The sequence below is a fragment of the Peromyscus leucopus genome, chromosome 14 (genome assembly GCF_004664715.2).
Source record: "Peromyscus leucopus breed LL Stock chromosome 14, UCI_PerLeu_2.1, whole genome shotgun sequence".
In the NCBI taxonomy this organism is placed as follows: Eukaryota; Metazoa; Chordata; class Mammalia; order Rodentia; family Cricetidae; genus Peromyscus; species Peromyscus leucopus.
This window is the reverse complement of record NC_051075.1, coordinates 90,830,488-90,855,174: the sequence shown is the minus strand read 5'-3', so window position 1 is coordinate 90,855,174 and position 24,687 is coordinate 90,830,488. Positions and strand designations below refer to the sequence as shown.

General features: G+C 46.2%; 2 protein-coding genes across 3 annotated transcripts in view; both read left to right on the top strand.

Moving 5' to 3' along the window:
- Positions 1 to 11,595, top strand: part of Rab27a (RAB27A, member RAS oncogene family) — a 51,495-nt gene extending 39,900 nt beyond the window's left edge. For both annotated transcript variants that reach the window (XM_028865327.2, XM_028865330.2), the window contains exons 5-6: positions 200 to 323; positions 10,006 to 11,595. In XM_028865327.2, the coding sequence (XP_028721160.1) occupies positions 200 to 323; positions 10,006 to 10,204 (323 nt within the window). In that variant the 3' untranslated portion in view covers positions 10,205 to 11,595. The remainder of the gene's footprint in view (positions 1 to 199; positions 324 to 10,005) is intronic.
- Positions 11,596 to 22,235: 10,640 nt separating this feature from the next.
- On the top strand, positions 22,236 to 24,639 carry LOC114689944 (KH domain-containing protein 3-like). The gene is made up of 3 exons (XM_028864413.2): positions 22,236 to 22,691; positions 22,888 to 23,067; positions 23,268 to 24,639. The coding sequence occupies exons 1-3, from the start codon at positions 22,523 to 22,525 to the stop codon at positions 23,720 to 23,722; spliced, it is 804 nt and encodes a 267-aa protein (XP_028720246.1). The 5' UTR covers positions 22,236 to 22,522; the 3' UTR covers positions 23,723 to 24,639.
- Positions 24,640 to 24,687: the final 48 nt, after the last annotated feature.

Here is a 24,687-nt window from a genome sequence, read left to right as displayed (position 1 = left end):
ATCTCTCTGATGTGTGTGTTAAGGACAGGAATAATAATCTATTCAGTTTTAAAGACTATATTATCGATGTTTTGAAAGAGTCGATCAGCTCTCTACCTCTGTATGTGCATGTGCGGTTTTCAGAAGCCCTTTTGCACATATTTTCTATTGGTCTCGTGTTTACATCATGACTACTATAACAAACTCTCCTGTGTCTCAGGCCAGCTACAGATGCATGCGTACTGTGAGAACCCAGATATAGTGCTGTGTGGGAATAAGAGTGACCTGGAAGACCAGAGGGCAGTGAAAGAGGAGGAAGCCAGGGAACTGGCAGAGAAGTATGGGTGAGTATTCCTGCTGTGGGATCTGGAGGAAACACTGGAACAGAAACATTAACCTGTGAGTGAGTAACTGAAATGACAAAATGAGGGAATAACGTTAAAAACTTAGCTTTTGGCCTTGAGAGGTGTCAAATGCCTCATATTCACACGAGTATCACAGTGGGAGTTATAGAGGAAACGTGGGGTGGGGTGTCCTCTGGTGTCTTGGTCTCCTTTTGTATATTTCTCTTGGAATTTTCAGAAAAGGAGCCTTGAGTGCAGACATACTGAGTGTAGGGCCTTCTGTCCAACATGCAAACAGAAGAATCTTCTTTACTTTTATTTATTTATTTAATTATTTTTTTGAGACAGGGTTTCTCTGTATAGCTGTTGCTGTCCTGGTCTACTCACTCTGTAGACCAGGCTGGCCCTTGAACTCCGAGGTCAACTTGCTTCTGACTCCTGAGCACTGGGATTAAAGGCTGGCTAGCAGAAGACTCTTAGAATAAGGAAATCCTCTGTGTTCAACAAGGAAATTTCAAAACCACTTTACATGCCATTGCAGAGTCCTGGCAATTGAGAAGGCCTTATTAGGTATCACAGAGCAGGCGCTGGCTTTGACTGGGGGAGGTGAAGATGCCCTTTGGTTACGGCTGATTTTGAGTGGAGGGCCAGAAAACAGCTTTCCTCCTTCAGCTTGTGGAGTAGGTTCATGGAGGCACCACAGGGCTTACACGTGAAAGGAGAGGGCGAACTCTCCAGAGAGTGATTGCTTCATTTTACTTCCCTCTCCTGAATTATGAGAATGCAAATGTAGACCTAACGCTGCTCACTATTAGAAGTGGGAGGCAGGGATGGAGAGACTGCTCAGCAATTGAGAATGCTTGCTTTGAAACCACAAGGACCAAAGTGTGGACCTCATCACACACATTACAATCTGGGTGTCTGGTGCATGCCTAGAACCCCAGCTCTGAGGGAGGCAGAGTCAGGGGCTTGCTGGCTTCCAGCCTGGTTGAGAAGATGTGAATCCCAGGTTCAGGGAGAGACCCTGCCTTAAAAGACACACAGAGAGAGGGACACCTGACACCCTTTTCTGGCTTGCACACTTTCATGCACATACATGTGCATTCAATCACGTACACATAAACAAATCTTCAGTAGTAACAGGCAGGAAGCAGATTTTTTTTTTTTTTTTTAAAGACAAGGTCTCTTGTAGAGCAGACTGACCTTGGACTTCATATGTATGTACCTTGAATTCCTGAAGCTCCTGTCTCTACATCAAGTGCTTAGATTACAGATCTGATCCGCCATGCCTAGGTTTACTCAGAGCTGGGGACTGAACCCAGAGCTCCATTCATGCTAGGCAAATGCTCTACCACGAGAGCCGCATCCCCAGCATGGAGGTGGGATTTACAAGGGATGAGACAAGAGATAGCACCGGTCTTAGGGTCTTACAGGTAGGGTGCTAACCCGACAGTTTAGGTGGCCAGGGAGGGACCACTGACTGTATGACTTCTGCTTTGCTCTTCCATGGTCTGATGGAGTTTCAGGAAGGACTAAAGGATGGGACTGACACAGGGGGAGGAATGGAAAGTTAGGTAGGCTGGGTGGGAAGAAGCCAGGCACAGAAAAGTGTTCCGCTCTTCCAGGTCAGTTTGGGAGCTGCAGGTGAGATAAAATGGAAGGCGAGAGACTAGAAGCTGGGGGAAGGCAGTGATTTGTGAGGTGGTCAGGGGTTGGATTTCTGGGAAAGGAAAAGAGGGATCTGGGAGAGAAGACACATGGGGTGGGGCGGGGCATGACGATTGGCTTGTTGCTGGCCAGCTTTTCTTATGTTATCCCATCTACCTTTTGCCTCTGGGCTTTCTCCTTTTCTTCTGTATATCTTACTCTCACGCTCACTCTGTGGCTGGCTGTGAGGCTCAGTGGCTGGCCCTTGGTGTCTTCTCTTTTCTTTTCTTGTTCCTTTTTCTTCTCTCAGATTTCTCCTTCTATATCTTCTCTCTGCCTGCCAGCCCCGCCCATCCTTTCTCCTGCCTTGCTATTGTCTGTTCAGCTCTTTATTAGACCATCAGGTGTTTTAGACAGGCAAAGCAGCACAGCTTCACAGAGTTAAACGAATGCAACGTTAAAGAATGCAACACATCTTTGCATCAATAAAACAAATATTCCACAGCAGTTACAAAAAGTAACACACCTTAAAACAATATTCTACAGCGGGTGGTGGTGGCGGCGGCGGTGGCGCACGCCTTTAATCCCAGCACTCGGGAGGCAGAGGCAGGCGGATCTCTGTGAGTTCAAGGCCAACCTGGTCTACAGAATGAGTTGCAGTACAGGCACCAAAGCTACACAGAGAAACCCTATCTCGAAAAACCAAAAAAAAACCCAAAAAAACAAAAAAACCCCAACAACAACAACAACAACAACAAAAACCCACCAATATTCTACGACAGGATACAGGAGAGAAAACACACAGGGTGCGGCGGGGCACGACTTTAAGCCTCCAGCGGTTACCACTTCACCTGGGGGATTCCCACCAGCCCTGCTGGCTTCCTCTGGCAAGGAGATGCAGTGAGATGTGGAACGTCTCATGCCAGGGTAGATGGTGTTGGACCCTCGGAGACACCTGGGACCTTCTGACAGTTGCAGGAGTGTGGGCCTCACCTCCTCGGGCATGGTCACGTGGAGCTGTGGCAGTTAGGTTTGCGTCGGGTGCTTTGAAGCTCTGTAAAGAGCTCCTGGCCTGGGGGATGTTGGCACAGCTGACAAGTGCTTACCACGCCAGCCTGAGGGCCGCTCACCTCCGGAACCCATGTTTAAATCCTGGTGTGGTGGCACACGCCTTTAATCCTCGAACTCGGAAGCAGAAACGGGCAGATCTCTGAGTTTGAGGCCAGCCAGAGCTACGTAGTGAGGCCCTGGGTCTTACAAACCAGAACCAAATGGGTCTGTTAGCGCTCTCATTTAATCCCAGCGCTGGGAGGCAGAAACAGGTGAACCCCTTGCTGCCCGTCATCCCGGCATAACCGGTAAATTCCAGGCCAATGAGAACCCTTGTGTCAACATAAAAAGAAGGTGGATGATGCCTGGGGATTCTCACTTTAGGTTAACCTCTGGCCTCTACCAGCATGTATGTGCACCAGCACACGAACACGCAAGCCTGAGTGTACACATCTGTTGTAGGGATCTGACCTTATTCCATAGTCTCTAGAAATTTCTCTTTGTGTCAGATGCGGAATCTTGGGGTGGTCCACAGGATAGGCTGTCAGGAAGGAAAACGGCGTGCAAAGTGTGGTGTGGATACAGGAAATGAGGACCAGCTAGGGTTCATAACAGTGTCCTGAACCACCTCCTCTCAGCCGGTGCCTCTGACCTTAGTGGTGTGGGCACTGTGCACAGGCCAGGCCCTTCATCTCAGGGCTAACCACACCCCTGGGAGCCTAGGGTGCGATGGAGAGACAAGGGATAAGGGACAGGTGCAGGTCTGGTCACTGGGCTATGCCAAGATAACTCAGCAGGTAAGTGCCTATGCATAAGAATCTTGCTGGAGGCCGGGTGGCGGCGGCGCACGCCTTTAATCCCAGCACTCAGGAGGCAGAGCCAGGCAGATCTCTGTGAGTTCGAGGTCAGCCTGGGCTACAGAGCTAGTCCAGGACAGGCTTCAAAGCTACAGAGAAACCCTGTCTCAAAAAACAAAACAAAACCAAAAAAAAAAAAAAAAAAAAAAGAATCTTTAAAGGGTACTGCATCACTTCCCCCAGACCTCTCCTGGGGTCCACCCTAACCAAAAAGCAAATTCTGGGAAATGCTCAGCCCAGCTCCAGTGGTATACTCTGCGTGGGGACCTGGGCACCGGTGCTTTTCACAGCTCGACACGTGATTTTCCTATGCGGTGGTCACGAGCAACCTACTTGGAAGATTCTGAGCTGGAGGCTGGCAGGGCTCACAGGCAGTTCTGGCATGCCCCCTCCCTGTTGAGAGGCACTCAAATAGTGTGGAAAGGAAATTATGGGGGGGACGACACGGCGGGGTGGCGGGGGGCCACCACAAGTCAGACTGAAGTGCTGAAAGGGGAGGCTGTTTTGCAAGGAGATCAGGAGGAAGTCAGCCGTGAAGCAATGGACTGTGGTTATCATCCACGCTTTGGAGCCGTGAATGAGAAAGCCGGCCAGTGAGAGGAGTCTTTGGACAAGTGTTTCTCAAGCACCTGCCGAGTAGAAGGGTCAACTTGTCCCCGCCCTGGGGCTTCAGCAGCCCTTTTCCTGTTGCTCCGTTTGGGGTGTCAGGGTTCTGCAGTCTGCCTGGCATCAGAGAGCTCCCTGTGGTTTTCTGTTGATCTGAGCGTGTGGGGACTGTCTTTCCCTGTGTCCAGCATGCACTGGCCATGGAGGACACCACAAAGATGGGCGAGTTGACTTACAATTAGAAGAGCTTTTTGTTTGTTTGTTTGTTAAGGGTTTTACTGTTTTGTACTCTGAGGAATTGAACCCAAGTCCTCACACATGCCAGGCGGCCACTCTACCACTGAGCTATGCCCCACCCTCCATGAGAAGAGGTTTGAATCCATGAGGATAAAGGACATGCCAGGAGAAGAGAGGATGGAAACAGTCCGCGCTCCTTTGGTCACGGAGGGTAGGTGGTGGTGGTAATAAGCCACATGGCCTGCTTTATTCAGAATGTGGGAAACCAAGAAGCTTGTGAGTGGAATTCAAGGACACCCGAATGTACACACTTGTGTGCTGTGCACATAACTGGCCACAGATCTGAGATGAGGACTCCGTCCCCCCTGCTGGCTACTGATAAGGGAAGGTGCTCAAAGTTTCTGCAATGAACACTCAGTTGGAAATCTTTATTCACGCTGGGTGGCGGTGGCACATGCCTTTAATCCTAGCACTCAGGCAGGCTGATCTCTGTGAGTTCAAGGCCGGCCTGGTCTAGATAGTGAGTTCCAGGACAACCAACTGGGAACAGACAGAGGAATTGTCTCAAAAAACAAAACAAAGTCTTTATTCACAACGTCAATGGCAGATCCCAGACATCAGCACAGACCATATTTTGGATTTCAGGGGTCTGAATTTGGCAGTGCTCTGTACCAACACTGAACTAGGTTACACGTGGTCTGAATCATTTGGCCTCTGATTGGTCAATCGATCTCTTATAAATTTGACATCCTTGAGTTGAAAAAGAAAGGAATGGGGGTGGAGAGATGGCTCCGTGGTTAAGAGCACCTGTTGCTCTTCCAGAGGACCAGGGTTGATGCCCAGAACCCACTTGGTGGCTTACAACCATCCATAACTCCAGATCCAGGGGAGCCAGTGCCCTCTTCTGACTCCCTCAGGCACAAGACACACACGTGGTGCACACATATACATATAGGCAAAACACTCATACACATAAAAAAATTTAAAAAGAAATTATTGATGTATTATTGTGCATACTTTGAAACCACATAAGTAAGTTACAACCAAACCAAAACTGATTCCTGGAATGCCCTGTGACTCAGTAGTTAGTTCCTGAGGATCCAGATTTCATTGTCCACAGACTTCCAGGTGCAGATGATCATCACACAGCCCATTCCTGTGTGCACTCAGCCTCTGGCAGGACACGCTGTGGATTCTGTATCCACGTGTAAGTCAAACACCTAGACACATTTGACAAAGCTTTCTAGGCATCCTTGCTGTTCATTCTGGCAACTTCTGCAGTGCTGGGGACTGAACCCAAGGCCTTGCACAGGCCAGGAAAGTGATGTGTGCGTGTGCGTATGGCACAGATACAGATGTCAGAGGCATTTCCTCCCCTGGAGCTGGAGTTCCAGGCAGGTGTGAGTACCTGATGTGGGTGCTGGGGACTGAACATGGGTCCTCTGCCAGGACAGTGGGCGCTCTTAACCACTCAGCCATCTTCTCTTAAGCCTTGGCAACTTGGTTTTAAGTTTCTAGTTTTGTTGAAAAATAAATATAGAAAAGAGGTCAGCTATGCGAGGATTCTGCCCCGTGGATATCCTGGTGGAGATCTCAAATGAGACAGTCTCTTGATTCGACACTGTTGCCATTTTGTTTACTTGGTGTCTTTATTTTTAAATTGTGATGAATCTGCTGGATGGTGGTGGTCCACACCTTTCATCCAGCACTCAGGAGCCAGAGGCAGGTGGATCTCTGAGTTCGAGGCCAGCCTGGTCTATAGAGTGAGTTCCAGGACAGCCAGGGCTACACAGAGAAACCTTGTCTCAAAAAAACCTAAATAAATAAATAAATAAATAATAAAATTGTGGTGAGTCTATTTTGTGTGTGTGTGATTTTTGGAGACAGGTTTCTCTGTGTAACTGCCTTGACTGGCTAGGAACTCACTACTTTAGACCAGGCTGGCCTGGAACTTCACACAGATCCATCTGCCTGCCTCTGCCTCCCCAGTGCTGGCATTAGTGTGCTCCACCACACCCTGCTGTGATAAACCTATTCTTTTCTTAGAAGCATAAATATTTATTTGTAACAAAGGAGTGTACAGTGTTGAAAATCTACAACTTCTTGTTAAATTCACATTTGCATTTCACCTTTTTAATCAAACATTTATATACAGATAGAGATATGTAAAAACATCGAGTTCAGTGGTCCATCGATGAATCTATTCTTAAAAGCACATCAGAATTAGTCTTTTTCTCCACAAACTCCAAATAGCTAACAAGTGGCCATGTGTATGTAGGTGGATGTCAATTTCAACCAACCATTTTTCATACTTCTAGCAAGAGAGCTCCCCTGCGGTGCTGTTTTAGCACCCTCGTGTGGACAGAAAGGGTAGTACCAGTTTTCTGTGGTTAAAGTAAAGATCCTTTTGAATTGATGCCTAGATAAACTTTTTTTTTTTTTTTCCTTCCTCATCAGGGTTTCTTGGTATAACTTTGGAGCCTGTCCTGGAACTCCCTCTGTAGACCAGGCTGGCCTTGAACTCACAGAGATCCGCCTGGCTCTGCTTCCCAAGTGCTGGGATTAAAGGCGTTTGCCACCACTGCCCGGCCCTAAAAATGTTTTTTTTAAAAAAGAATTCTCTCTCTCATTCTCTCTCTCTCTCTCTCTCTCTCTCTCTCTCTCTCTCTCTCTCTCTCACACACACACACACACTCACTCACTCACTCACTCACTCACTCACTCACTCACTTGCATACTGGCTTTTTGAGATAGGCTCTTCTAGATACATACTCCTGGCTGGCACCTGGAACTCACTCTGTAGACCAAGCAGCTCTTGAATGTGCAGAAATGGTGCCTCTGGCATGCTGGGATTGCAGGCATGCACCACCCCATGTGGCAAGAACATTGTACGTGAGAGAAGACTCTCATGTCTGAACGTTTGTGCTAAGTTTGTGTGTGTTGTCTTGTCACCTTAGTGTCATGACCTCATGAACTACTGCTCTTCCTCGTCACAGATAAGGAGAGGCCTCCAGAGCTGTGCTCAGAGCACAGTGCTTGCTTTACAACCCAGAATCCTTATTTATTTAATTAAATTTATTATTATTATTATTATTATTATTATTATTATTTTGGTTTTTCAAGACAGGGTTTCTCTGTGTAGCTCCGGCTGTCCTGGAACTCACTCTGTAGCCCAGGCTGGCCTCGAACTCACAGAGATCCAGCTGGCTCTGCCTCCCAAGTGCTGGGATCAAAGGCATATGCCACCACTGCCCGGCTGTAATTTTATTTATTTATTTATTGCCTTTCCAGTTGTATAAAATGTCCAGGGCTGGAGAGATGGCTCAGTGGTTAGGAGCATCTGCTGCCCTTACAGGACCAGAGTTTGGTTTCTAGCACCCATGTCTGATGGCTCCCAACTGTCTGTCACACCAGCTCCTGGGCATCCAACACCTTCTTTTGCCCGTGTGGGTACCTGCACTCACGTGCACAAACCACACATGCATACACACATAATTAAAAATAATAAAAATAAATCTTTAAAAATATATAAAATATTAAGCCAGGAGTTGTGGTACACCTCTGCGATCCAAATACTACATAGGCTGAAGCAGGAGAATTGTGAACTTGAGGCTAGCCTAGACGACATAGAAAACTCAAGAGCCATTTGGTACCTAGTTAAATTCTGTCTCAAAGGGCTGGAGAGATGGTTCAGTGGTTAAGAGCACTGGCTGCTCTTCCAGAGGACCTGGGTTCACTTCCCAGCAACTACATGGCAGCTCACAACTGTCTATAATTTCCAGTTTCATGGGATCTGACACCTTCACACTTACATGCAGCCAAAACACGAATGAACGTGAAATAAAAATAAATAATTTTTTAAAAATCTACCTCAAAAACCAGAGGATTATATGGCGGTTGCTCAGTGGTGGATCCAGGAGGACATTTCCCAGTTGAGGTTGATGTAATTATGCCCCCGTGTGCACCAGGGACTGTATCACACCAGGAAACTTTTCCAAACTGTACTACAGTAAACCATCTGGGGTCAGACTGACTCCAGAAGTTTTATCCAGCCCAGCTAACTCAGTGGACCTGAACTGAGTTTTCCTTCAGACCTTACGCGTTTCCCTGCGGGCTGTGATGCTTGCAGGGTGCCCCCATACACATACACACCCTGGTACTTTCTTGCCACTTCCCAGAGAAGTTAATAAGCCTTAAGGGTGTTCTCTCCATATTCCCATATAGGTCCTTATCTATCCTATAGAGATCAACTACATGTATAGCTTAAGGGCTTAGGGAAGGTCTGCCTGGTCACTTGGCCTACAACATACATGTGACATCTCCCCCAAGGATGTGCTCTAAGTTGACTGAGATATAAAGATAAAGGTCTTTGGAGGGAGAATCTAGGATAAACATTCTGGGGGATTTAGGTGAGGTCTGGCTCTACATAGCAAAGTTCACCAGGTCATTAACAACATCCACTCCCTGTTCGGGCTGGAAAACAGTTGAAAAGAAACCTCGGCATGCCTAACATTCCTGGTTTCCCTATTGATCTGTGGGCATGAGGACCTTTGTGCTCCCAACACTAGAGAAGTTAAAGGGATAGAATTGAAGCTCCCCTGGGTCTCCCCTTCTCTTGTAGCCTCTGGGTGTTTTGTTTTGAGACAGGGTCTAATGTAGCCCAGGCTTTCCCCAAATGTGCTGTGTGGTGAGGCTGCCTTGAACTTTTGCTCCTCCTGCCTCTACCCCCGCAAGCTATGGTACAGGTGTGTACCATGATGCCTGGTCCTGCCTTCTCTCAGGAAAACTCTGGGTCTACTTTCTGGGGCAGATATCGGTGGTTGCTTAGACAACATTTATATCTGACCCCTTCCTTCCTCATAGAAGTCCAGTTTTCTTTACACATACACTCTGCCTCAGGACGATTTACTGTCTGAGGGAGACAGGTGCAGACCCAGCCCATGTAGACTGATCAGCTTAAGCCAGTTACAATGATGCCAGTCCTTTAAGCTGGAGTTTGTTTTAGGTGCTGGTAAATGATATCATTTTGAAAAATGAAATAACGAAGGAACTGTTTTGAGAGAGACACGTACTGGAATAGATTCATTTTCCTGGTTATTTGGCACATTGAATTATAACTGGGATGGTGTTGCCTCCTCTCTGTTCCCTACTGAAGTTATACTGTTGTCGTGTATATTTATCCTAAAATTGTGCTCTAAATTACGAATGGCTAAAAAAATGATGAAGGACACAGGTCACGGTCCCCCCATTCCACGTTGTCAGCTGAGCCGTTTCTGTCCTTCCAGAATCCCCTATTTTGAAACCAGTGCTGCCACGGGGGCGAACATCAGCCAAGCGATCGAGATGCTCCTGGACCTGATAATGAAGCGGATGGAACGGTGTGTGGACAAGTCCTGGATTCCAGAGGGCGTGGTGCGGTCCAATGGCCACACTTCTGCGGATCAGCTGAGTGAGGAGAAGGAGAAGGGGCTGTGCGGCTGTTGAGACACCAGGTGAGCGTCGCAGCAGCCCCTGCCTGTGAGGAGCTGTTCCGCAGAGCTCCAGCCCGCCAGCCGAGATGAACCACACCGCACCAAACGCCAGCTGCTTCTCCTGTCTCCGGTGGACGTTACCTCAGCGTCCATTTCTAAGTTGTTGCAGCTTTATACGTCCAAGAATTGGCAGAACTATTTCACAGAGCCAAAAGTGCCTTGAAAGCCTAAGCCCGTGGGGGCAGGCCATTCAGGTAGTCAGGATTTTGCAGCCATGAAAGGTTGCGTCTGTTATGTTAGTATGCTGATGATGGCACTGTCCCGTGCCATCTAATGAGACCTGGAGTCTCATTAGAGAGTCCCCCCAAAGACATTAGGATCTTTGAGCAGTGAAAGGCTACCATGGTCTTGAGAATCCAGATTTAAAAATCCACACCATAGTTGACCTTCTAGAACATCACTCACCAACACTTGAATGTTACTATTCTGTGCACATTGGATCGGTGTCTTTCAGCATCACCTTTCATGTCGGCCTTCCCTTGGACGTTATGTTAAAATTACAGCCATCTCTGTAGACTGGGTATGCTGGGTTGACTGTGGGTTTGGTGGGGGGGGGAGGGGTTTGTAGGGCAGGGGTGGGTGAAGAGGTGGAAGCTCGTGAAGTCGGATTTTCTGGCTCTGGGCTTCAGGGTCATGGAGACGGAGACCCAGGTGTTTATTAGTGGTCTGTTGGTTCGGTCCACAGCTGAGCATAGCTCGGGCTTCTGCTGAATGCATGGTAAGAAAAGACTTCTCTTCTCTTCAGATTTATGTTTTGTCTGGCACCTTCGGGCTGCCGTTCCTGTGAGGACTGCTGAGCGCCCGACTTTACCATCGGGCTGGGCGGCTGCCTTTGCTGTCTCCCTGTCTGTCTTCTCCCTCATTAGTGTGGACTGAGGGACTCTCTTTTTAATTAAGCCACATCTTTATTTGCCGTCTGGAGGGAGATGGATGTCTGTATTTAAGCAGTCACATGTGTGTGCTCGTTTGAGACAGGTGTCTCGCAGCAGCCTGTCCTTCCCCGGAAGGTGGGCATCCATCCATGTCCTTGCTGTGTCTTGCCAGATCATGTGTTCTGTCGTCTCAGTGTCTTCATGCCCAAAAAGGGTGGTTCAAAATGTTCTTCATAGACTCCACTTCTTCAGACCCAGGGGATCTCATTCACAGCAAAAGGCTTTTAAAGAAAGTAAGCCAGAATTTCCAAAGAACTTCACCAAGGAAAAATATCACCAATTATAATTTTAAAAAGTAAAAACTGTGGGGTTTGGGTTTTTTTTTTAAACAGTAAATGCTTGGCAGAACTTGTAATACTTGTAATTACTAAAAGAAATGTAAAGGAAAATAAGTAGTTTGCATAGTAGTTTTCAAGTGGCCTTTTTTCTTTTTTCTTTTCTTTCTTTCTTTTTTTTTTAAACATATCTTTTTTTTTTTTTTTTTTTTTTTTGGTTTTTTGAGACAGGGTTTCTCTGTGTAGCTTTGCGCCTTTCCTGGAGCTCACTTGGTAGCCCAGGCTGGCCTCGAACTCACAGAGATCCGCCTGGCTCTGCCTCCCGAGTGCTGGGATTAAAGGCGTGCGCCACCAACGCCCGGCTTCTTTTTTCTTTTCTTTTCTTTTTTTTTTTTTTTTGACACAGGGTCTCACGATGTAGCCCTAGTAGCCCTAGCTGTCCTGGAACTCCCTCTGTAGACCAGGCTGGCCTCGAACTCAGAGAGATCCACCTGATTAAAGGTGGAGCCATTACACCCAGCCCTTAAAAGGCTTTTTGAAATTCAACATCCTGTATTGCCATTGTCCTTTGTGAGCCCCTTCCCAGCAAAATTAGCCATGGCTACTAAGTCTTTTCTGTCACTGAAATGAGGGATGCTTTGAAAGACCAAGGTGGTTGTTAAGGCTTTTGCATCTGGATCCCGTGTATCTGAAACGTATCCCATGTTTCAAGGGGGGTGGGGCATGCACAGCAGTGCCTTCCAAAGTTGCTCTAAGACTTGGGTGCGGTTTATCACATATCAGACATACAAATGTCTCTTTTGTAAATAAAAGTAAGTTAATGTTTGCATAGTGCCGCTTTTGGGGAAGTAGATCCATGCTTAAATTCAAGTCTTGTTGGCTCCAAACCTGGCAGAGGGTTAAATGTGTGTGATAGAGACCCACACAAAAACTGCCTTGATCTGTGGAAAAAGTAACCTGTATTCTCTTTGGAAATGGTTTAAATTTGATATAAAATAACCATATTTTTTGTCACTGTATTTTTCTAATTGCAAATCTGTATAAAAGTAAATGCTCTTCAGTGAACTCTGTGCCAATTAAACCATAATAAAAAAAAAAAATAAAAGAGGTGCAGTCTATCAGGTTTGTGTGAACATTTCAAACTATGAACTGTAAGCCAAAGGAATCCAAATTCAGGAATGCAGAGTTCACGAGATGCCCATTGAGGGGCCTGGTCAAAACAACATCTTGGGAACATAGTTCGAAATGTTTTGGGGGGCAATTTTATTCATTGATTTCATGTGTGTGAATGTTTGCCTGAATGTCTGTCTGTCTGTGTACCATGTGTGTGCAGTGTCCAGCTCTGATACTGGGTTTTGTTGTGGCTCGTGCCTCATGACCTTTCCGCACGGTAACCAGCGCCACTTTTATTTTTAAAACAACAGTGACTCCTTTGTGCGGTTTTGAAAATACAACAATCATAGCCAGAGGGAGCCTGAGATGGGAACACGAGACTCTAGCTTAGGGCCTTTGAGCTGCCTCAGTGGGTGAAGGAACTTGCTGCCAGGCCAGAAGATCTGAGTTTGGTCCTGGGACCCACATAGTGAAAGGAGAGAACCCTTGTTAATCCCAAAGCAAGAATAAGACCCACCACTTCAACTTGAAGCAAGCTTGATTTTTTTTTGGGGGGGGGGGCGGTCCACCCAACAGCTGGCCAGCGAATGCCTCCTAAGTCAGGTTAAAGAGAGCAGCCCAAGTCCATCTCTCAGGCCCTAAGGAGTAAATTGAGTAGTTTTATAATAGATAAGAGACAATGGAGCAATAAGGAAATAAAAAAATCTTTAAAAAAAAACATATGGTCAGGGTTGGGGATTTAGCTCAGTGGTAGAACACTTGCCTAGCAAGCCCAAGGCCCTGGGTTTGGTCCTCCCTCCGGAAAAACAAAATAAAACAAAACAGGCTGGCGGTGGCACACGCCTTTAATCCCAGCACTCAGGAGACAGAGGCAGGCGGATCTCTGTGAGTTTGAGGCCAGCTTGGTCTACAAAGCGAGTTCCAGGAAAGGTGCAAAGCTACACAGAGAAACCCTGACTTGGAAAACAAAACAAAAAACACTGTTAATATTCTGACCTGCCCCCTTGAAATCCCCTGCCCCTTGGGTCTGCCCTATGTTCTGATGCTTTCTGATGTAAAAGCTTCTTTTTAAGGAAAGACTCCGCCCTTTCTCCCCACTTCCTATCTTTCTCTTCATCTCTCTATTATAATAAACTCTCCACGTGGATACAGCGGCTGGGTTGCGGATCGCTGGCCACTGCCACGTGCATCTGCCCATCATACCAGCATGGTTCCCTGCATGAGTGGGATACCTTGGCCAGTTAATTCATAACAGTCACCACCTGATTAGGGAGGGGTCAGGGAGGGTCAGGGTATTCTCAAAAACAAATCAAGGCCATGGGTTGGGGAAAGTCAGGTTCCAGGAAACAGAGAGCAACTCAACTCACAGTAAATAGAAACTTATCTTTAAAAATATAGCATACGCCTGGCAGTGACACACGCCTTTAATCCCAGTACTCAGGAGGCGGATCTCTGTGAGTTCCAGGCCAGCCTGGTCTACAAAACAAGTCTCAGGAAAGGCGCAAAGCTACACAGAGAAACCCTGTCTCAAAAAACCAAAACTAAACCAAAACAAAACAAAAAAACCAAAACCCAAAAAAAAAAAAAAATAGAGATAGCCAAGCATGGTGGTTCATGTCTATAATCCCAAGCACTTGGGAGGTTGAGGTAAGAGAATCAAAAGTTCAAAGTCATCTTTTTTTTTTGGTTTTTCGAGACAGCGTTTCTCTATGTAGCTTTGGAGCCTATCCTGGAACTCACTTTGTAGCCCAGGCTGGCCTTGAACTCACAGAGATCTGCCTGCTTCTGCCTCCCAAGTGCTGGGATTAAAGGCGTGTGTCACCACCACCTGGTTTTGTCTCCATGCTGTGCATGGTCCTCTTCCATCTCCCATGATGATGCGTGGGGCTCCTAAGACCTGCCCTGGGGCCAAAACCTGATCAAGGTTTGGTTCTAAGAGAAGAATGGAACGTCACTGCCTATGGTTGCTAAGCTACTGAGGCTTTGTTATAAGGCTAACCAACAAGTTTCTTGTCTATGGTACAGTGCTGATGCAAATTTAGTTTTTCTTGTAATGGTATATGCATGTATTTCTGTTCTTGTTTAAAATATTGTAGCTTTACGGGCTGGAGAGATGGCTCAGAGGTTAAGAGCACCGACTGCGCTTCCAGAGGTCCTGAGTTCAATTCCCAGCAACCACATGGTGGCTCACAAAAATCTGTAATCAGATCTGGCGCCCCCTTCTGTATACAGGATAAATAAATAAATCTTTAAAAAAAATATTGTAGCTTTACAGTATATTCTAAACTACTGAGGGAAATCACAAGAAAGACTTTGGAAGAGTTTCTATGTTAAAAAAAAAGAGAAATTTACCCAGGCCGTGGTGGCTGCATGCCTTTAATCCCAGCACTCATGAGACAGAGGCAGGCAGATCTCTGTGAGTTCAAGGCCAGTCTGGACTACAGAGTGAGTTCCAGGACAGGCACCAAAGCTACACAGAGAAACCCTGTCTCGAAAAACCAAATAAATAAATAAATAAATAAATAAATAAATAAATAAATAAACAAAAAGATAAATTTATCTGAAATAAATGTCTGGACAGACGGAGGGTACATGAGAGGTTATAGAAGGTCAGAAGGGGTCTTATGGAAAGTTGCAGAGGGAATGCGAACTAATTCTGGTTGGTTTTCATTTTAAAAATAGCTAATTCTGCAAACTGCTTATCTATGTGTATGTATATAAACATACATGTATGTGACTTGGGTTTAACTATGAGTGTAAGCTAGCTTTAACTGCATATACATGTATGTAACTTGGACCCAACTGTGCATATGTGTGTAAGTAATTATTGTTTAGAAAAACATGCTTTAAATGTCAACCACGTGGCTTTACTCCATCTTGGCTGGTGACCTCATGGGCAGTCACATGGCTGGCAGCCATCTTTCACTAAGGTTTGGGAAAAAGAGATTTACACTTAAGTACTTATATCTTTACCAAGTATTCAACAGCAAACTTCTAGAGAATTTAAATAGATGGCTACATATGTTTAAAAAACAAGGTGTTTGATAAATAATAAAGCTGCCCCTCAAAGCTTGCTCTGGCAGCTAAACTTTGTAATTCAAGATGTTGTCTAGTCTCCTCGCCTTTGCTAAAATTGTTAAATTTAAGCTATTTGTATAAACTGAATCATACATATGTTTTATATTAATATTTTATTTTGGTTTCTTTACTGAACCCGTACTTGATACCAAAAGGGTTTCAATTTAAAATCATTTTTTTTTAAGGATGCTTATTGTAGACAGTTAAAGAACATAGGTAAATAGTCAACTATAAATAATCAAGTTTTTAAATTGTAGTCATGCTAAATACTGATGTAATTAATTACAGGGATAAGCTTTACTCAGTCCCTTGCATATATTTTCAGGGTTGAGCATAAGATAAGTAACTATAAACAAAGTTTGTCTATTCAGATGTACCTGGAAGCCCTCATACTTCAGAGATCTGCAGAATATGGCATTTAAATGTTGATCTAAAAGTTTATTATATCAGACAGACTTCTAGATCCTAGCAGTGACCCAAGGTCTCCAAAGAAGATTATGTACAAGGCACCACAACGTCTCTGACTGGATTATGACAACACTGACCACAGGGAAAGATGCCGCAATGCAACACCTGCCACCAGGACCCAGCCCAGACTGTGGACAAGCAGAAGGACACTGGAGTTGATTGGACCATTTTGCCTGGACAAATCAAGATCAGTCTTCCTTGACCCTATTTTACAGAAAAAAAAAAACAAAAACCCTTCTGCCTTATGGACCTGATGGTGGAAGAAGATTGATGCTGTTCTGACTGGTGCCTCCAACGCTATGGAGATCTGGGTACGGACTGGTCCCTGTCATTTATAGGATTGAAAGTTGCTTGGTCTGCACTTAGATACAGTTTATCCTTCTCAGATCTCTGATAGTACTGATGGCTTGGCTAGCTATAACTTTGTCAGCTTGCAAGCATCAGACAACCAGATCTATATAGCTAGCTTGTTAGCTAATTTTTAAGATAATGTTCTAGCCGGGCGTTGGTGGCGCACGCCTTTAATCCCAGCACTCGGGAGGCAGAGCCAGGCGGATCTCTGTGAGTTCGAGGCCAGCCTGGGCTACCAAGTGAGCTCCAGGAAAGGCGCAAAGCTACACAGAGAAACCCTGTCTTGAAAAACAAAAAAAAACAAACAAACAAGATAATGTTCTAAGATATAAAAATTTAAGCTGGGAGGTGGTGGCGCACACCTGTAATCCTAGCACTCGGGAGGCAGAGGCATATGGATCTCTGTGAGTTTGAGACCAGCCTGGTCTATAGAGCTAGTCCAAGACAGTCTCCAAAGCTACAGAGAAACCCTGTCTTGAAAAACCAAAAAATAAATGAATGAATAAATAAATAAATAAATAAATAAATTTAAATAACTCAAAGATTCAAATATGGGTCTAAAAAAGGTCTGAGGATATAAAACTTCTAAACTTTGAGGATCTCAAAAAATGATTTAGGTTAAAAAATGTTGCAGATTGCTCTCTCCCATTCTGTAACATTACTGATGTAACAGTTCAGAACTAAACATTTAATGGAGTTCTGTTAAGCTGGTAGAGCAATGACTACTTGAAAAACTAGAGTTTTCCTGCCTTGCCCACAGTCAGGACAAATCTCTGTCACCTGCCAGTCCCACAGCTGCTCAGACCCAAACAAGTAAACACAGAGACTTATATTGCTTATAAACTGTATGGCTGTGGCAGGTTTCTTGCTAACTGTTCTTATAGCTTAAATTAATGCATTTCCATAAATCAATACCTTGCCATGTGGCTCGTGGCTTGCCGGTGTCTTCACCTGCTGCTTGTCATGGTGGCAGCTGGCAGTGTCTCCTTTTACCTTCCTGTTCTCTCAATTCTCCTCTCAATTAGTCCTGCCTATACTTCCTGCCTGGCCACTGGCCAATCAGTGTTTTATTTATTGACCAATCAGAGCACACATTTGACATACAGACCATCCCACAGCAACTACTTAGTGTTCAGTCACAAGCTCAACATTTTAGATTTATTTTAGTTGTCATCTATAAACCTAGAAGTGCTTCTCATCAGGCCAAAAATTTCTGCTCAATTTATACCTGGCTCTCTGGACAGAAGGAAAATGCATATGCTTTTAACCCATATCTGTAGTTCTTGTTGGGACTCAAAGTTATGAGTCCACTTCTGCTGTTTTGCAGATACCCATCACTGCTTGTCTATGATATGGATGCCAGTAAGATTGGTAATACTAATGTATCTAAAACTTTTATGTCATTTTGTAAGATAGTTCCTGTAGGCCTCAGAGGGTTAAAAAAGTCATAAAACATAGATCCACTTCACAGAGGTTAAAAGGACTCCAGATAGGTACAGCTTAAATTTTCCACACTTATCTTGGGACTCCTGCTCTTCCCAGTTATTAAAAAGAGGGGCCTAAGGGTTCCAAATAAGCTAATGTATTTTAACTTCTGTCCCTAGTTTAAGTTTGTCTCAACAGATTTCCACTTGGCTGGCAGACACCTCCAAGCTTCAATTGCTGACTACACTACTCCAGACAACTGTGAGCTCTGGACTTGCTAAAAGCTGAGGAGCACCGACCCAGTCAATGTGATTGTTCCCTGTCTCTACAGGGTCAGATAGGCACATGCTTCTTTTTGACAGATGCCCCTTTGCCCAGCCTCTGCCCAGCGTTTCAGCCTTCTGGGGGCCCTGACAACAGTGCCCCAATGCCAGCTCGAAGCAGTTCCAGAAGAAAATATGTTGTCCCATGTTCCCTGTTCAAAAAAGGCTGAAATCCTGGGTCAATAGGAAACTCCCTGGCATAGAGGCAAGATGACCAACTATACTGTCCATTGACATACCAGGAAAATAGGTTCGGAGATGTCAATAGGTAAATTTATTAACTAAAATGGTTTTGCAATAAGATAAGACACTTGACTTTCTTTGTGCAGAACCAAAGATATATTATGTAAGATCATAATCTGATTGTACTCAAAGATCAGAACTACCCGGCCTTAAAAATGGCAATGGATACAGCTGTCACTGCCCTAGAAAAATCTGCTAGCTAATGGTTCTTAGGACAGGTAGGACTCATGATTGAGTCCTATCATTGGTACTTGTGAAGAGGGGAATGTGAAGGGGCCCCAAAATAGCTTGACACACAGCAGCCATGACAAGCTTAGGAGCCTAAACACAGCTTCTGTGACAGACTTACTGGCAGGCAACACCCAGATCAAGGAAAAGCCTTAAGCTGATACCACTCAGGGATCTACCCAGGGGTGATGAAGTACCTGATATTTTAAACATTCCAACCATTAGATAAGGTGGTCAGATGTCCTTGAGTCCAGCACACACCTATTTTTTGTTTTACACATACTCCTAGATAATTGTCAGCTAATCAGGGTCCTGGACCCTGGAAATCCCGTCACCCCAACCTCTGCTATGATAAAAACTCTGCCCCACCTGAGTTCAGGGCTCTTTGCTCTTACCACTGTGTTGGACAGACAGGGGGACCAAGCTCTGGAGCTTGAAATAAAGGCTCTTTGCTTTTACATGTTGGGGGGGTGCAGAGGATAGATGTGGGCAGGTGCTAAAGGTTGGCTAGGTTCTGGCAGAACCTTCCTTAGGGCCCATTGTCATTCCAGAAAGAAAAGCACAGAAAAGAGGCTCCTTGTTCCCTTCTTAAATGGATGGCTGCAACCTGATGCAGGGACTGGACATGGAAAGACCTAGAATGCTGGGCTAATTTGGCCTTTGGTGAGGCAGGTTGTGTAGATGGATGAATTGTCAGTAGGAGGGGGAGAGATGCAGGCTGGGACCTGTCAATTCTTACCATCTTCCTTCACCTCACAGCCTCAGTCCACTTCCTCTGTTTCCCTGTGCCCTATACCCTGTATCCAGAGCTGGCTTCCAGGCTGCAGCAAGCTAGTGTTCTTCAATCTCTCTTCACTTTCACATGGGTTTAGAATGCTCGCTCCATGTGAAGAGAGCGACTCTGAGATGCTGAATCTGACCAGGCCTGTGCTTTCCCCTCGTGGCTCTCTAAAGGAGGACTGACGAAATGACACTGTGCTGCTCTGAAACCTTGCCTTCAGTGAGAGCAGAGGAAAACCAAACCAAGTCCTCGGGGCCTCCACTGGGCTTTCAGTGCCCAAGCCCTCAGAATGAGGAGACAGCACGGAGCTAAGAAGGAAGACTGCCAGCTAAGGAAGGCAACTCAAGGAAGTCTGGGAGGCAGGAAACCAGGGGAAATGTTTAACAAAACAACTGAGCATTCCCAAAAGTTAAAAGCAGAAAGGCTCAGAGTTCTCCAAAGCATTGCTTGATGTTAGGGAACAATGGGCAAAGCATGGAATTAAAAAAATAATCGTTGGTTTATTTGATGTGTGTGAATGTTTGCCTGCACGTATGTCTGTGCCTAAGGAGGCCTTAGGTGTCTAGGGAGGCCAGGAAGGTGGATCACCTAGAACCGGAGTCACAGATGGTTGTGAACCAACATGTGGGTGTGAGGGGTTGAACCTGGGTCCATTGAGCCAAGCATTTGGGTTAGCTGAGCCATCTCTCTAGTCCCACAGCATGGAGTTTTGAAGAAGCAATTATGTTTAATTAACAACCCTAAGGCTGGGCACGGCGGTGCTTGATTAGAGTCCCGGCACTCAGGACTCTGAGGCAGAATGATCATGGGCTACGGAGGGAGTTCTAGGCCAGCCTGAGTTACACAGAAAGACAGGGAAATCACTAGGACATGAGAAGGGAGAGAGTCTGAAATTTCTTACCAGTTGAGAAGCAAGAAACACGATCAATAGCATCGATCATGAAAGGTGCTGCCATAGGGTTAATATTCCTTTCATGGAAAGATATTTTCTGGTAAAGCATCAATGACCCAGGCACAAGACCTGAATGCACATGACCTTGGATAGAGCCTCATTCATTTCCTCAGATGTTGCCTGAGAATCTCAAACAACCTTTGTTTGTTTACAGTGAGGATAACCTACCTCCAGAACTCCTCCTGGACTAGATTTACCTCACCAGGCACCCTCAAGAGGCACCAAGTGATAAGATAGTAGCTTCATCAAAATCCTGTAGACTATTATAAAAACAGTGAATGGTTGTGGACATGGTAGCAAGACAACTATTAATCCCAGGATCAGGAGGCAGAGGCTGGCAGGCAGGCAGGTCTCTGTGAGTTCCAGGCCAGCCAGCCCTACACAGTGAAACCCTGTCTCAAAACCAAACCAAACCAAAAACAGTGAACCGTGGTCATCTTTAAGAAGCCCATACCCAGGCCGGGCAGTGGTGGCACAGGCCTTTAATCCCAGCACTCCGGAGGCAGAGGCAGGCAGATCTCTGTGAGTTCCAGGCCAGTCCAGTCTACAGAGAAAGATCCAGGACAGGTACCAAAACTACACAGAAAAACCTTGTCTCGAAAAACAAACAAAAAAAGATGTGCACAGTTCACTAGTTTGTGCGTACGTAGATATCCTGTTGGAGCTTTTGTAAGCAAGAGAGTTCAGCGGCTGGAGTGGTGATGCTTTCACAGTTAAGAACCTGAACTAGGCCTACTGAGGCCCCTGAATTTGATTCCTATCATCTACATCAGGTGACTCAACTGCTTATAACTACAATTCCACTGGATGCAAAGCTTCTGGCCTCCCCAGGACACCTGCACTCACTATTGCGTAACACCAACATGCACACACATACTTACATATAATTAAAAAGAATGATAACAAAATAAATCTTAAAGCTCTAAATAACTTTTTTTTCTTTTGTTTTGTTTTTTCATTGTTTGAGACAAAGGTTCTCTGTGTAGCTTTGGAATCTGTCCTGGAACTCACAGAGATCCACCTGCCTCTGTCTCCCAAGTGCTGGGATTAAAGGTGTGAGTCACCACTGCCCAGCAAATAATTTCATGTTCTTCAATCTCAACGAATAAACAAAGTGAACAGGAAACTGAATGGAAATATCTTTCTGTTGTTTAGAGAAAGGAGGCACTACAGTAAATGTAAGAATCTCTCTGGTTAGGAAGCCACGGGTGTGGAGTTGCCTTCACTAAAAGTGTCTTCCTTTGTCCTGCCCAACTGTCTCTAGAGAGTAAAAGAAATCAGGAAGTCCAGTGTGCTGAGGCATGTCTCATTTCCTGCCTGGGCAGGCTGCTTAACAAGACCCTGTCTCAAAACCCAAAGAAATAGAAAAAGCATGAGGAGACTTGTTATCTAGAGGCAAGCAACTCAGAGCTAAGGTGCAGGGAATAGGTGAGACTTAATTGTTGGTCTTGAAGTCAGGTAAGAGTCTGTCCTGATGTTGGGTAGACTGTTGTCAATTCCCTGTGTTGTTCACTTAGGGTGTCTGCTGCTTCCCAACACATATATTTTTTTGTTTTTTCTTTGAGACACGGTTTCTCTGTGTACCTTTGCACCTTTCCAGGATCTCGCTCTATAGACCAGGCTGGCCTCGAACTCACAAAGATCCGCCTGGCTCTGCCTCCCAAGTGCTGGGATTAAAGATGTGCCCCACCACCACCCAGCTACACATATGGTTTTTGTTTTTTTCCTTTTTGCTTTGTTTGATTTTTGAGACAGCATTTCTCTGTGTAGCCCTGGCTGTCCTGGAACTCTCTCTGTAGAGGAGGCTAACCTCGAACTCACAGAGGTCCACCTGCCTCTGCCTTCAGTGTGCTGGGTTAAAGGCCTGTGCCACTACACCCCGGGCACAATCCCTCTAGCTGCAGCATCCTTCTCTCCCAGGTGCAGCCAGTGTATCTGTGAGGCTTTGAGGGGAGACAAGGCCTGAGATCCAATTGGAAGGACGAGCATGGGGCGGGGCTAGCAAACAGTCATTGAAATAGGGCTCACCAGAGCGGCTTCTTTCGGGTTTGCTTTATTGAGTGTGGAGTTGCACAGGCTGTTTGCAACGATATTGCCGCAGTATGACCGCCTTTAAGAGCTTTAAGTCCCTCGTCCAGCTGAAACACCAAGAAGGGACTTTATTTAAAGTGGTCGGAGACTCTCGCAAGCTGCCCGGGTGGCTCCATCCCGAGTATCTGGATGATCCAGAAACAGTGTATGTGGATGCTTGGCTGGTGGAAAAGATGTTTGGTGAGTAACCTGGGAAGGGAAGGCAGAGGCAACCTTTTTCTGGACTCTATGTCTGAGTATGTGCTATAGAGAAAGCCTGGCCAGTGGCTGTGGCCCGAGGCTTATACCACCTGCACCCAGCTGCCTCAACTTCTGAACGAATGTGCCAAGAAGTGGAAGCCACCTCACCCTCATGTTCCTCCTTTTCCCTGCTCAGGTAAGGATGGAGAGTACATCCCGCATGTCGAGTGTGTGACACGTACAGTGCTTCAGGTGAACCAGTGGAAACCTGAAGAGGAAGCTGAGATTTTGATATTTGGGCCTCCCGATTACCAAAAGGATGTTTCCCAGATGATCTCCAACTTGGTTGACTATTTCTGCAAGCAAGTAATACAAGGTATGGGCTGGTGGGAATAGGTAGGGTTGTCCTGCCTGGCAAGCCTTGGCTCCTTGGGAGGGATCCACTGGGGAAAGTGGGTTTTGGAAATGTTGGAGGCCACATAGCCCTGTGTTCAGGAACCTTTGGCTCCTACTCCTGCCTGTCCCAGGAGTGACTGCCTTTACCAGTCTCCTTACACTGCTTTTCTTCCAACACAGAGGAACACTGTTCTCAAGAGACTGAGACCCAGTGTCTTCCTGTGGCGGTTCCGGAGGTGGCCACCCAGCTGGCTCCGGTTGAGGTCTGTGAAGTTGCCACTCAGCAGGCTCCTGTGGAGGTCTCTGAGGCTGCCACCCAGCTGGCCCCGGTGGAGAACGCTGAGGATGCCACCCAGCCAGTTAAGGTAGAGAATGGTGATGCCATTCAGCTGTCTCCGGTGGAGAACCCTGGGGATGCCACCCAGCTGGCTCCAGTTGAGAACACTGAGGCTGCCACCTTGCTGGCGCCTCTGGAAGACACTGATGCCGCCACCCAGCTGGGTCCTGTGGCGGTCCATGAGGAGGCTAGTGAAGCTGCCACGATGCACACTTCAGGGGAGGTCCATCAGGATGTCACTAAGCAGTCTGCCACTGAAGTCTGTGAGGCTGCCACCCTCCCTAGCAGCACTCTGTAGAGGTCTCTGAGGTTGTTCTTGGCAGGGGTCGTGAGTTTGGGGGTATACCGGTTGGGGGTACCTAGAGTTCTCCAGTGGAGAACCATGAGACTGGAGCCCGGCAGTCTTTGAATGTTAGTATTGAGCCTCCAAAGGCTGCCTGGGCCCAGTTACCACGTTATAAAGGTGACTCAGGTGTTGAACCAGGATAAATGTACACACCTCTAATCCCAGCACCGGGAGACAGAGGCAGGGGCTCTCTTCGTTCCAGGCTAGTCTGGGATGAATGAAGCAGTGATCCGAGTCTCCGGACATCTTTTTCTGTTTGTTTTGCCCTAGAAGTTGGAAGAGAGGAGGAGGACCGATTGTTTTTCCCCTTATGTTCAGTGTTTGCAAACACAATTAAAAATATTCCAATAAAGAATTGCACCCCCAAGGTGTGTTATTTGGATGGTAGAAAGGGTACATACAGTGCTCCATCAGTCAAGTGCTGTTGGACTCCCTCACTATCTTCCTGAGGCTGGAATCTTCTGGATTGTGGGTCCCCACCCCAACACTCACAGGATCAAAGGCTTTCCTTGTTCCTTAACCCAGTACATCTGATAGTGATGGAGCTGCCTTGCCAGGCTGTTGAGTCTCCTCTGGCTCTTTGACTCAAGGTGACTCCAGTGGACTGTGGTTTGCAACTTGGTTTTTTGACAAAAACAGGCTTTGAAAGTTCCATTTGGTTGTATCTAGTTGCCACTACCTAATTCTGCTTTTGGTTGGTGTCCCTCTGGGAGGGGGATTGGAGGGCTGGGACTGGAATGCTGTTATCTTAGGGTCATCTGAATTTCCTGACTTGGAGAGCTTGTGGGTTGAGTCTCCTTAGGAAGTCTGAGGTGGCTGGGGTGGTGGTGGTGCATGCCTTTAATCCCAGCATTTGGGAGGCAGAGGCAGGTGGATCTTGAGTTTTGAGGGTAGCCTGGTGTAGAGAGCAAGATCCA